This window comes from Colossoma macropomum, unplaced genomic scaffold (genome assembly GCF_904425465.1).
Source record: "Colossoma macropomum unplaced genomic scaffold, Colossoma_macropomum, whole genome shotgun sequence".
NCBI lineage: Eukaryota > Metazoa > Chordata > Actinopteri > Characiformes > Serrasalmidae > Colossoma > Colossoma macropomum.
The window spans coordinates 17778183-17792522 of record NW_023494801.1 but is presented as its reverse complement, the minus strand read 5'-3'; the positions used below and the strand labels follow the sequence as shown (position 1 = coordinate 17792522).

Below are 14340 nucleotides of genomic sequence, written 5' to 3'. Positions count from 1 at the left end.
ACATATTTTTGTATTGTCATAGAAATAATTTTTCTGAAGGGCTAGAAGGTCCTGATGTTTAATACTACAGAAATGAACAAAAATGTATGGCTTATTCTGAAATGTATACTGTCAGTAAAAGTGGGCAGTATGATATTTTAGCATTATTGTGATACACTTTGTTGCTGTGATAAACAGTATGCTTCTCTGAGTACATCATATTTATCATCAATACTTATAGAATGCTGACTACCTGCATTTTTCATTAAAAAGAGAGTATAATTACCCCTGTGTAATTAGATTTAATATACTGCGTTGTATGAAATGTTGATCAAAAAAAATTATTGATGTTATACACCAGTTCAACAGCTTTTAAAAGCACCACTACTCGTGTATTATATCTGTGTGCTAAAATATCATGATGTGTCATGTATTGTGAAAATGTCTTGTGATATGATTTTTGTCATGTCGCCCAACCCTAACTGTCAGTGTTAAAAGCATCAGCAAAAAGAAGCTTCCTGTAGATTAAGCCTTCATTTTGCAGCTGAAATGTCTCAAGGACACATGTTGAATTCATAATCGTAACCACAACCAAGACGACGTGGTCACCTTGTAGTCTTGAACATGAAAAGTGACACTTCAGACATAGCGAGAGCAAACACCAAGCTAAAAGACTGACATTTTCAGCTCAGATGGCTAAGAACAGACATGGTAAATAATGCTTTCTTCAGCTGAAGCCCACAAAACGTCCACTCTCCCTCCCTCCCTTCCTCCTCATGCAACTCCATTTTTCGCCAAGTCATTCACACAGCCCACAAGCTGACACTGAGCACAAAGTAAATCAGCAGTCACACAAATGGCAGAGCAAACACAATTTAACACCTTTTAGATTTGTTCCCATGAGCACCCATGAATGTTCGCGGAATGGCGGAATCCAAAAAAACTTGTACACAGAAAGGTACAGTATCAGGAAAAAAACAAAGCCTACAGCTTTATCTTTGAGATAAGTAAAATTAGATAGATCTTGTGAGGACGTAGCTATTTCAGCTGGAAGTTATGAGGGGGAGAAATATTTTTTTCATGTGTGCTTTAATAAATTCCCATAGGCCATTGCCTAAAATAGTCTTAATAAGAAAGAGAACAATGAAGTCTAAGTTATGCAAGGCTGTTATCATAAAAGCTGCTATTTGCTGTCCACAGTATCATACTACTGAGCTCACAATATGAAATTATAGTTTTGAAGGTACTCTGCTAAGGATGTGGTCAGTCAGCGCTCCATCTAATTCGTCACTTGGAGATTGCTGTTGATTCAAAATACTTACATGCTACAGAAGACTGGTCATTATCTCAGTGCGTAATGCTCACCTCAGTCAAACATTAACTCAATAGCACTCTGAGGTCATCTGCATACAGAGAATCTGACAAAAGGGTTCTTTTGGGGCAATGGATCAATTATTTAAAGAACTGGTTTGTAAACCAGAGTGTTTAAATATTAAAAACTACAAATAATATAAAGATTTTATAATAATAAAGATTTTATCTTCCCAGAACTGTAGGAAGATGTCATGCTCTCCTAAAAGACATACTGCACTATTGTTTTTTCATTGCTTTTTACATAGGGGGTCCAGTTGGCCCATTTACTTTGTTTTTATTAAGTGACTGGTGGAGCATCAGAGCTGACTGTGAAACATAAACAGCTCTCCTATGTTTTAAAGGGTTTCAATGGGGCATGAAGGGGGCAGCCAGCTTTCGTTTAGAGTGGACCTGCAGAAATTCCAACTTAACAGCATCTTGACACCTCCATGATCTAAGACTGAACTTCTACACCCGCCTCATACTTGGGGCAGCAAAGCAAAAACAGGCACTGCTGTTTGTCTAAATGTGTGTTTTATGTATTTAACGTCTTTGTTATCTTCCTCCATTTTCTCTCAAATTAATTATTCCCCCTCATCGCGAAAGTTGTCAGCTGCTATTTATAAAGCCCACCACTGCATGTTTTTCGACTACTTGCATGTTGTTATGCACCAAATCTTTAGAATGTGTCATGACAACCATGCACTGTGATAATATTACAACAGAACTGCTTCCCTATTTAGTGTTTGCCTTCCTATTTTAAGTGTATTTTTATTCAGTGTTTGTTTGTTTGGTAGTTAAACAAAGTAAAAACACTGAGGAAAATAAATCTAAATTTGAGACCTAGGAAATGTCATACAAGCCCCTGTCTCACCTGTAAAAAAGTCACCTACCCCTTAAACAGCTACTTTGTTTGAGTTTCTGCTTAAATAGCCTCCGAACACTCTTATCTCACTACAACTATGTCAAGAATTTTGTTGTGACATTTCAGATCAGAACAAGGACAAAACACTGTAACACTGTGGAGTTACGAAGCTGAGCATTTTGACAGAGATTACTCAGTACAGTGCAAAAGTCACAGATCACCATTCATTTACTTAATTTCCAGTCAAAGCAGCCAATAAGTACAAGTTACTAATTTCTTATTGTTATGAAAAAGCAGAAAACATATATTTAACAGAAAAAAAACTCAACAACTAAACATCATAGGTGACATTTTTTAGTATTTGGTATGTCCACCCTTTGCATTTATTACAGCTCTCATTCTTTTCAAGAGCCTTGCTTTCCGAAGAAATCTGCAAGTTCAAAGTTTAGTCCTAGAAGTTGGTTGCATCTTCTGCTTCTCACAATCCAAGTAATACCAAACACACAATGTTGAGGTCTGGGCTCTGGTTGTGGTCAGTCTATTGTTCTGACAATACCAGTAGCTTTTTTGTTTGATCCACACATTTTCTCTTTTTTTGTCTGTGTCTTTTCCTCAGTTATGCCTTCATAACTGCTACACATCCTTTCAGACTCATAGTGCTGTGTTGTTTTCTCATAGTGAAAGGATGAACAGAAACACCTGTGGATTTTTCTCAGGTCTGAAATAAAAGTGGAGCTTGATTTTCTCTTCTCTCTCAAAGATGAAAACTTTAAGTACTGTTTATCTGATAGTGCCAGTTTTGGTGGTCCTCAGGTCTTATATGGTTGTTAGGAGCCTGTTTTCTCTGTATTGTAATTATTTTCTAACTGCAGTTTTGGAAACTTCTGTTTCTTCAATTATTTTCCCTTCTTATACAAGTATTTTAGATCTAACCTCCTCAGAAATACCTCCTGAAAATTGAATAACCTGAAATTATGACCGGATGACTGGAAATTAAATAAATGAAGAGACGTTTGCACAGTATTTTGTATTTTGAGTTGACCTCCTTTTTCATTTTGCCTTGACTGAACACAACTTTAACTCATCAGCTAAACACAAGTTGAACTGCACATGTTAAAGCAGTGTAATCATCTTAAATCACATTTAAAATAATCTAAATTATAAAGTTATGTACACTGAGAATTCCTCTGAAGATGAATTTGCTTATACAGTATTTGTAACATTTTGCTACTAGCAGCAGTTTAAGCGTTTTTTCAAATGCATTTCTCTTTTTTCTAACGCTCTCATTATGTCACTCAGGTTCTATTTTTGCTGATTAAAAATAGACCATGCTTTATAACATTTGATATTAACTAAGGCAAACATCAGGATCACAATTTCAGCACTTCATTGTATATGTTCCCCTGCTTAGCACTTCTTGCTGTGCTATTTGTTGGCCTTCATCTCTACAATGATGGATCATGTATGATTGATAGTTACAGTACACTGGCTTTGCCAAATACTTCACACAGCAGGAGGTTTAAATTATGGGGTAATTTGATTGTTTATAGATTACTCTCTTTGTCTACTGTAAGGCATTCATTAAGCCAATCAGAGGTATGAGGACATGTCATGATGTCTTCATGCAGCTGTGTGAGACAATTTTAGATGTCCCAGACATGAACTCAAGACCCCTACAGTCACAAGACCTTGGGTCAAAATGCAGGTATCTGTCTCTCCCCAAGAAATATCTAATCATGCTTAATTAATGTTTTGGCTGAATTTATGAGAAGCATCACATTACATTATGATTAAGTTAATACCTTTTAGATGAGAAAGTGTGGACTGTAAATGGATGTTACAGAGATAGCAATGAGTTCCAAGAAATAAAAAATACCACATTATCTGAGGCAATAGTGAGTCAGATGATGACTTAATAAGGGCTGAGCCTGCACACTAGACCAAAATCCACATTTTAGACCTGAAAACAATGTCTGAAAGTAAAGACTGCTAAGTGGGTCAATGTAGCTTTATATAGTTAGTCGTAAGAGTGGACAATTCATCAAAATATTGTGATACTGATTTCACAATACAAGAAGACAGTTACACAATACATGATACATATTATGATAATTATTTTTTCTGAGGTTTGATACACTGAAACAGATACAATCCACCAGCAAAACACATTTAAAAATATGCTATCAAAAAGAAGTAGAGTTATTTTTTACTCAACATTTCACACAGTGTATCACTACAGGCAATTAAACTGGACCAACGATGCTTTCAATTATGCTATGTTAGGGTTTGATCTCCAGACACTAGGGCGAATACTTAGACAGTTACATCATAGCTCAGTCAAAATGTCCTTTTAATGACAAAGTGTTCACTGATTAATGTTGATACCCACGAGGTGCTCCGAAAAGCTTACCATTACATACTTTATCGTGATAACTAGGGCTGTCACGATCATGAAGTTTTATCCAACCATTAATTGTCATATAAACGATTACAATTAACGATTCGATTATCTTCCCTTGTTCATTATATGAATCTATTAAAGTGGCTAAATTGGCTTATTAGCCATCTTGCTTCCTAGCTTACTGTGTAGCTAACACTGGTAGTACTGTTGAATTAGTAAACTACGCTGCTGGGTGTGTGAACACACTCTCACACAAATGTGTCAGGTACACAGAATCATGTCTAGTCAAGCAGAGCTTATACTTTTTCTTGAGAGTAAAAATATAAGCCAAAACAAAACTCTCAATTTGTTAGCATGCCTGCTAAAACATTAGAGTTAACTACATAGTCAACAAATTCATATTACTTGTGCTTCTCTCTAAACATGTTAGAGCTAGAAGAAATTAGAAATGAGTACCCCATGCCATGTATCAATGAATGCATTTCTTGCTTTTTTTTTAAATTTACATTTCTTTGCCTCAACCCAACGCACACAATTCACATTTTGCTTGTTGCAGCTTGAGGAATACTGGGAAATCTAGCACAGAAGCAGTCAGCTTGAATAACTGTTATCATCTCAAATAACTATGATTAAGTGATTATGTGACAATTGTGACAGGCCTAGTGATAACGATATAATATTGTCATATCGCCCACCCTCAGCTAACTGTAGCCCTTTACTTGAATAGCCGAGTTAGGCATCTTCAGTAATCCCTCATCTCCCACTGTGTAGTCAGTTACAGTCTGAGTTAATGTTACTCCAAGCTGTTATAGATGGAGCGAACATTAGACTGATATATGAAAGAGACTGCCAGTCTCTTGGGGTAACAATAGTCTATAGCCTAAGTTTGGCTTTTAGCTAGCAGCCCGCTAATCACGCAAGTCTATCCTTTATCCCCACTTGTGGTGCGTCTCCATCAGAGAGTGGTATCAGACAGTGCTGTGGTCTCGCGGCCTGAGACCTGGTCTGTGGTCTTGTGACCTGGCCATCAAGCTAAGAAATCTGCAGTTCAGCCACTGATACTGCTAGCATGAAGGACTGTAATATTCACTGAACTCCAAAAGAGTACACAGAGCACTCTTTTTGCCGAGCCAGGGAAACTGCTGCATGCATATATGTACACTCCATAGGTTCATCTATAAATGGTTCAGTTCTGGTTTTTTATCACTTGCACAATAAAAATATTGGAAATTTACTTCATTTGTTAAATCTGGTTTCTTTTATTAAATATGGCTGTTAATACTAATTATTTGTAAATAAAAAATAGCAAAAAAAAACAAAATTATTAAGCATCTAAAATGGTTTTATGGTTTTATATGTATGACTATGATCTTTTTTATATACACACACTGCTTAAATCAAAAGTGGAAATTTACAAATATTAGGATTTAAAGGCTATGTAGAATTTGTATCGATATTGATTTTGGAAGGGGAAAAGTGGTACCGGTCAATTCCTACTTGTCTTTTATGTGTACCTTAGCTCATTAGTACAGAAAAAAACACAAGCAAAACCGACAATATACCTAGAACCTTAATTTAATAAAGCTGCAAACTTCTTTTCCTCTTATGTCAATGATCTGCATTTACTCGGGCCTTGTAGGCAAGTTATTTTAGCACTGAGATCTACTGTATGCAGGAGAATGCAACAGAAATAGGCCTTTAGCATGTGACACTTAGGTAACACATACATACTAAGAGTAAAATGCACTAGTCAGCAAACAGAATTGTACTTCTGCTTCTCTAGAGTTGGGTTTGCCCTTAGGCTATATGAACACCTCCTCTCCTTAATATTTCGAGCAGAATAATCCACTGTAGATTTCTCCCACACTGTATCATCTTCAGTTCAGTCCCTCCTACTTTGATATATATGGCTCAGTCTACTGTAAAGCTTAAGAAGGCAGATGGGATTTACTCCCTCTATGGAGTGGCCTATTGTAGAGGTGTCCAATGGGACCTGAACTTGTGAGGTACCAAAGCTAACAGATCACCCCAAGCTAGTACTATATATATATATATATATCTTATAATAGCAATTCAAAACTGAAACCTCTGCTCCTGCAGTCAGGTTAAGGACCCCATTCACAGACACAATTAGGATGGCTGGTAATTCATCATAAAGCTTCTGCAATTACATACTGGATCAGTTCACTTCAGTTCACAGCAAGCTTAATAATCCAGGGCAGAAGATAGCACTTGTAATTCTAGAGCAATATATCAATGTAAAAAGCAACTGTCAGTTATGATCGCATGCTCTATGAAAGATGGGAGATACTGCAACTTAGTTTGGCTTCAAAAACTCACAATGGAGGAATAAAAGTTAGGGTGGCCAAACATTTGGTTGAGTGGCAAAAACTTCTACAACTTCTTCGTACTTTGAAATAGCATATCATTTAGGAGATGCTGGGCTACAGTGCTAAAATGTCTGCATTTTATTCATTGTACTGTATTTGTAATACTCTGCAAATGTTATATATGTCCATCATACTAATCCATGAAGCTTTAGTCTCAAAATGTACATCTCATAATTGTTTATGTATCTGCAAATGCATGTATGAAAAATATTGAATATTAGCACTGGGCCAAAATTCCAATATTGATGCATCCTTATATAAAAGAATTTAAAAGTAACAAGAGGAATGTTTTGAGGCTTTGAGGAAAGTCAGTTTATCAATGTACACATCATGTACATTTTTGGAACCTGCCTTGTTATATGTTATATTAGGGCAGCTACTTACAGCTTTATAAACTGAAACGTTCATTACTGACAATTAGTAGGGTAAATTACCTAACCTTTAAAAGTCATCTCTTGTAAAGATGTCTTCACACACCACTTATTATACCTTATTCTGTTCTAAAATAAAGAACACTGCGTGCAGCTGTTGTTCAACATTCTTGGTGTGCACGATCATAAAGAGTGATAACTCTGTACATACACGCACACCCAGTGAGCTCATGTTCTTGGATGCTATGACACACCACATTAACAGCAGCCAATGAAGAAGACCTCTGAAGGCACTCTATCTTAATCAGAAACCTGAGAAGGTGTTATAACCTAATACACTGATAAGGTGGATAATCCCCAACTTGCAACTTTTTGTTTCATTTTTCAGACAGGCAAATCGATTACTACAGCCCTGCAGTGCTGAAGGACTGACCTTCAAACAGGGTCTGTTTGTAAATATTTCAGGAGCAGCTTTTGGGACATTCCAAGAAAAACAGTAAAAATGTTGATGTTATTTCTGAAGAAATGATCAGGTGTAGAAAGGTGCCTAATCTGGCATCTCTGATATTTATTTTATAATGAGCCACTTGCAAACTTGCAAATGTCTTATTTCTCTTCCTTGCCAAACTTGGCCCTCACTATATTGGACCTGACTTGGTGAAGGTAATACCTTATCACTTCACACATAAGCCTCAGTTTTTAGGTCCTTTGCTTTTTTCTTTTCACATGTTTCCTCTAAGTGACATCATTAGGAAACATGATATCAGTTTTCCTAGCTATGCTGATGACTTTCCGTTCCTTCTGAAAATCAAGACTCTGTTGAAAAATTTACCAGCTGCGTGTCAGATATTTCTCAGCAGATGTCACAAAAATTTCTACAACTAAATCAACAAAAAAACTGAAGTACTGATCCTTGGTACTAAAATTCAGAGAAAAATGCTGCATGAGAAGCTAGGTCCTTTAGCTTTGTATACCAAACCTGAAGTATGGAACCTGGGTGTAATCTTAGGCTCTGAGCTCTGTTTCAGCTATGCCTTTTCTGTCTCACAGTGACGGGAGAAACTTGTTCATGCATTTGTTACAAGCAGAATTGATTACTGTAATGCTCTTTTACTGGGCTTCCTCAGAAATCAATCAATCCTCTACAACTCACACAAAATGCAGCAGCACAGTTCCTAACAAAAACAAAAAGAGAAATCATATCACTCCCGTTTTGAAAGAACTGCACTGGCTACCTGTAACTTTTCAAATAGATGTTAAAGTCCTGCTAATAGTTTTTATGGTTCTAAATGACTTTAAAGCACCTGTTTACATCACAGAATGTTTGTCTGTTTTTGTTCCAACACATGATCTTAGATCTGCTGATACTGGCTTTCAGCAAATATCTTCTGTAAAATACGAATAACGTGGAGAGGCCTTGTTTGGTTATAATGCTTCTGTGGAACTCAATTCCACCTTTTATGAGACCATCAAGCTCACTCTTAAGAAACATTTAAAACATACCTCTTTAACTTTGAATTTAATTTAAATTCTACATCTCTTTTGTATATTTTTATGTGATCGGTGTCACTGGCTTATATGCTTTTAAATTAACACTCATAGCTGTGTCTGTTTTATCACCTGTCTATAAAGCACTTTGAGCTGCCAATGGTATGAAAAGTGGTCTATAAATAGAGATATTATTTGTTATTAAGTGTGCTAAGTTAAATGCCAGGTCAAATATGCACACAATGGGGTGGTGGTGGCTGTAGCCCTGCCAAATAGCCTACAGATTAACTTCTGTTTGACAGTCTTCACTCAGAACTACACTGAGAGATTAGAGAACCAAATCTGAACACACACATACACATACACACATAATTCCAGTCTTTAATGTGTTTATGCAAGCAGTGACAGAACACCACATGTACCAGGGTAGTAACTAGATCCAATATACTCCCTTCCATGCACTTATATTTTGATAGACTCCCTGAATATTTTCAAATGATTAAATACTTACTTGCACTAAGAACATTTGTGAGAAAGAGAATCTATATTCACAGTGCGTTCCTAATTCCTTCTTTTTTGGGGGGTGGGGGGCGTTATTTCACTCTGTCCTATTGGTTCAGCACCTGGACTGCTTTGTTATTGATCACTCCTTTCGTTTTTGAGCTTTATGTTAACGTCACACGACTTTAACTTGTGAATAATCACGCATTGTTTTTACACACTTCATGTCACTTTTCACGCGTTCCACATTTCATATGTGATGGACATTTTTATTTTTCTCATGTTATGTTCCATTCATTTATACTTTACACGTGTGATTTAATGGTGTAATATGTTACATTTGATCTAGGGGTGCAACGATTATTCGTTGGCAACTAATTTAATAGTCGATTAGTTGGTGACGTCATTACACTTCTTTCTCGCTCTCACTAGGAACGTTTTGATACCGCTCACTGAAGAGTTAACAACAGCATGATAGCTACCTCAAGAACAAAATCCTCAAGAGCGTGAGAGCTAAACTCAGAAAAAAGGTTGTCAGTTGTGCTATTTGTAAAGGCAACCTTAGCTGGCACGGGAGCACATCCTCCATGCTGGAGCATCTGAAGAGGAAACTTGTCGGCTCACTGGATGAAGACGATTCATGTCGGTAAGATACACCGCGTCCCAAACCGCATACTAGCTCACTAAATAGTGTGTAAAAATAGCGCAAATACTATCAGAAGTACACTCATTAGTGTAGTATGTGAAGTACAGAAGTGTGTGGCTTGGGACACGGCGATAGTTGTGCTAGTGAGCTAGTTAGCTAATGTTAATGTTAAATTCTGTCCTACTTCATGTTGTGAGCGGTAACGTTTGTATTTTGAAATTTATGTTCTCTGGAATCGTTAATGGAGCTGGAACAGAGAAGCAAGTAACTATTATTCACAGCAACCCTGTTCACTTTTACAGTTTCAACACTGCATCGTCGTCTTAACGTCAAGGCCGCCAGTGCGGTCAAACTTGGTGAACACAGGGGAGCGTTTACAAACAGTTTTCTGTTCTCCGCGAACATTTAGCACCACTGGCAGTTTCAGGAGGTAGTTCTCTGTGAACATAGAGGGCAGCTGGACAAAGGGTTACCGATGAAATGAAGTGTTTACACAAAATCGTTCAAATTTAACTGTTCATAGAGAAGTTTGCCACAAACATTCACCACTTTCCCCTCAGTTCCATTAGAGCGCATCTTCCCTGCTGTATCTGCTCTCGGAGGACAGTGAGCCTCTCACAAGAGCACACAGAGATGCTGACTTTCCCCGTTTCAGTAAAGATCTACGATTGTAGAATTTAGTTGTAACAGAGTGTAGACAGACAGCAGAGCACAGATCACAGACCGGAGTTTAAATTTAAATTGATTTAAATTTAGATCGATTTTTTTATTTACTTGATTAAAGGAAAACTGATTTAGTTTTGTTATATTTTGCTACTTTGCACATCCTTCGTTATTAATTTTGACAGGAAAAATACATTGAAGTTTTTTTTTATCTTTTGTATTAGCAGGAAAGTTCTTTAAAACAGTGAATTTTTGAATGTTATTCATTTTTATTGTCTTCATTGTTAGTTAGCAAATGCATAAAACAACCTCAAGCTAAATTTAAAAGCTAATAGCTACATAAAAATTATTTGGTAGTGATTCATAAACCGAATAATCGATAGATTCTTCGACTATCAAATTAGTCGTTTGTTGCAGCCCTAATTTGATCACAAACTATTCACATTATGTCACGTCATCATAATGTCACGTCAATACATCGTATTTACTTTGTGTCACATATAATCACATATTATTCAAACTGCATCACTGATATATTATTCATATTACCTGTAAAACTTATTTTTTAACACTTCATATTTGACTGCATTTATGTGTGAAATTTGTGTGATGTTTCTGTAAGGGTTAGTATTTCATTTTAGACCAAATAATGGCCTAAGTAGACTGATAAATCAATGTGATGATCAGTTATTATTCTCAGTGTTATTGAGCTCTGCTAAAGCCTGAGTAGACTGATAAATCACTGTTATCTCAGTGTTAATAAACTCCTTTGAGGGATGATCAAACTAACAATCTCCTCAGCAGTGAACATGTTCATGAGTGATAAGTTTAGAATCAGTGTTGTACGGGGCTGCTTGGAGGATTTTGTGAGCATGAGTGGGCGATGAGAGAGAAAAGAGAAACGTTAAGAATTTCAGAACTTAATTTAAATGATAAGCACATTTTCCATGAAACACATTAACAGAAGAATTACGTGAAGAAAACTACCAACCATTAACAGCCAGGAACAGTGTGAATTAAGTAAAACTTACAGCAGAGTTGTTTTCATGTGCCTTATCAATATGCTAAATGTATTCTGAATACATTACTTTTCTTATACATTGTAACGGAATACGATACTGAATACATTTAGAACAGTGTATTCAGTATCCAGCCATCACTACTTTTTCAAAGTATTCTCCCCAACTCTGCATACACTAATAACTTCCCCTGCAGTTCTTCAAGAAACTCTGTACTTTTGGTTTTGGACCTGATAATGTTTTATTCCTACTCATGTCGTTTCTTGCTCGGCTGCATTTCACTCCTACCTCGAGACGTAACAACCTGAACTGCACTGAAAACGTTTCAACATTAGGATTTAAGTGTGTGAACTCGTGTCACCTTAAACTCCACTGAGAGTTGAGGCGTGTACTCCAGCGTCCACAGCGCCCTCACTAGAGCGGCCAGCTGCTCGGTGACCTCTCCGGCTCCGGGCTGAGAGTCCTCTTCCTTCACCGCTCCGTTCACTCTCTTCTGACTCAGGTCCGACCTGTAGCGCTCCAGGCCCAGGTACTCGGCCAGCAGGTCCGTGTTGCTCAGGCACTGAACCACAGCGTTCATGAAGCACGTGTTCCCGTGGTTTTTCAAGCCAAGAACACCGGGGGTTTTGTCTCCGTACGACAGCGACAGTCTCTCCCTCTCCTTCGCCGCAGAAGTGTGCCAGGACTGCAGCGAGCAGCTCCTCACTCCTCCGCGGCCGTCCTCCTTCGAGCTCCCGCAGGCTGCTGCTGCTGCTGCTGCCGCCGCGGCTCCGCCGTCTCGAAAGCCCCCCTCGTCGTCCTCCTCAGCGTCCACCAGGGAGGAGTCCGCCGGCGGCGCGCCTCCGCCGTGTGCCCAAGCCCCCAGACTCCTGAACACCTTGCTCACGAAACTTCCCACAGATTTCAGCGACTTCTTTCGGAACAAAGCCTTCCCCGAGACCTGCTTGCTTTTCCTGTCCTTCCTCTTATTACTGTTATTCTTAGCCGCTCTGGCTTTCCTCGCGCGCTGCTGCTCGCCTCGCTCCATCTCTCGCGCGCCCTTCACTCACGCTCGCGATGCCGAAGGCGGCTCTTCCCGCGCCGTCCGCCGAGAGCATAACCATAATTTCCAGACATGAAGACTCGGCGAGGCGGCGAGCATCTTAGACTTCACCCTCTTCCCGCACCTTCCTTCACCTTCACACGCGCTGCGCCGGCCGCGCTCGCTCTGACAGCTCTGAAGAGACACTTTTCGGCTTTCTCTCACGCCGCGCTGAGGGAACTCCCACCAAAAGTGGCGGGGAGTTTGTGGCGCTCGCGCTCCAGCACATGCGCCCTCCCACCCTCTCTCCCGCTTAGAGAGCGAGTAGCCGTTCACGAAGTGCGGGCTAAGCTAATGAACGATTCGGAGCCGTGAGAAGACTGTTATTAAGGCAAGGTATGATTAAAAAATGGATAGTTTTGAAGGTCCTGACGTTTCTCCACCTGCCTCTCCACGTTGTAACAACAGACTAATAACAATGTGTGTAATTACTGACTGGGCAGGTTAAGGAGTCCTCTACTGTTTAATTATGCCAATAAGCGCTTAGCTAGGTCTCTCTCTTCTCTCTCTCTCTCTCTCTCTCTCTCTCTCTCTCTCTCTCTCTCTCTCTCTCTCTCATAGACAACATTCGGTTCACTCTTATTCAGTGCAAGCGAATTTCTTTCAATTCAAATGTTATTTTTGTACAATTTTGTCAAAGCAGAAACAGAGGAACCGAGACTGACGATCATCTAGCAAGAAGTACAAGTTTACAAGTAAGATGAAAGGGAAATTCTACTGTCTTTAAAATTTCTGCATAATTCAGTCATTAAGATGTAAACAAAGCCATTCACAGAGGTTTGACATGAAATGGTGCCTTGTAGAGAAACTTATCACCTCACATTTTCTATACTACAAAAATGGCAGTAAATACCGTGAGTCACAATATCTACAACACAAATAGAGACATTTACCACCTGTCATCTGTAGTTTTATGTGTGCTGTTGATACTGGTAAAATAGTGGTAAAGCCAAAAAAAAAAGTTTTATTTGGGTACTATTTCACCTTAGAATGCCCAACATGTACCCCTCTGACATGAGCACATTTAAACCCCTTAAAACCTCAAGCCTATTACATACTAAGGCTTTATTATTATTATTATTATTATTATTATTATTATTATTCAGTAACTATAGGGACTTCAGTGCAAACTGGTTGAGCTACGTGTTTGACAGCAGGCCCTGGGCGTTTCAGAGGTTCAGTAGGTTTTAAGCTAAAACCTTCCCTCAAAACTGTAATAAAACCTTATCTCAGATATCAGACCGTGTATGCGTAACCATTATGTGTAATGCGTTTTCATGAGGTACCTTCCGTACCTTTTACAGGCATTAAATGCTTTGGACGTCTGGTTCCTATCTGCACTGCTGTCAACAGTTCTGAGTTGGCAGTTTCTCTAGAACAAAGCATTTTGAACCACTCTGAATGACTTTATCTACATCTTGACAACTTAATTATGCAAAATTGTGAAGTTTTAACCCATTAAATTCCCCTTTAACCAGATCCATGAGATAAGCCAGTGACTGATACACACCCATAGGCGATAGAAACAGAGAACAGAAAGAGGACATATGCAAATTTGCTGTACTTTTTCTGCTTTTTTTTGT

The 14340-nt window shown here is 38.4% G+C and overlaps 1 protein-coding gene across 1 annotated transcript in view; it reads right to left on the bottom strand.

The window, feature by feature from the left end:
- usp43b (ubiquitin specific peptidase 43b) overlaps window positions 1-13016 on the bottom strand; it is a 150406-nt gene extending 137390 nt beyond the window's left edge. Inside the window, exon 1 of the mRNA XM_036589579.1 lies at window positions 12038-13016. Coding sequence (XP_036445472.1) covers window positions 12038-12703 — 666 coding nt within the window. The 5' untranslated portion in view covers window positions 12704-13016. The remainder of the gene's footprint in view (window positions 1-12037) is intronic.
- Between the last annotated feature and the right edge of the window lie 1324 nt (window positions 13017-14340).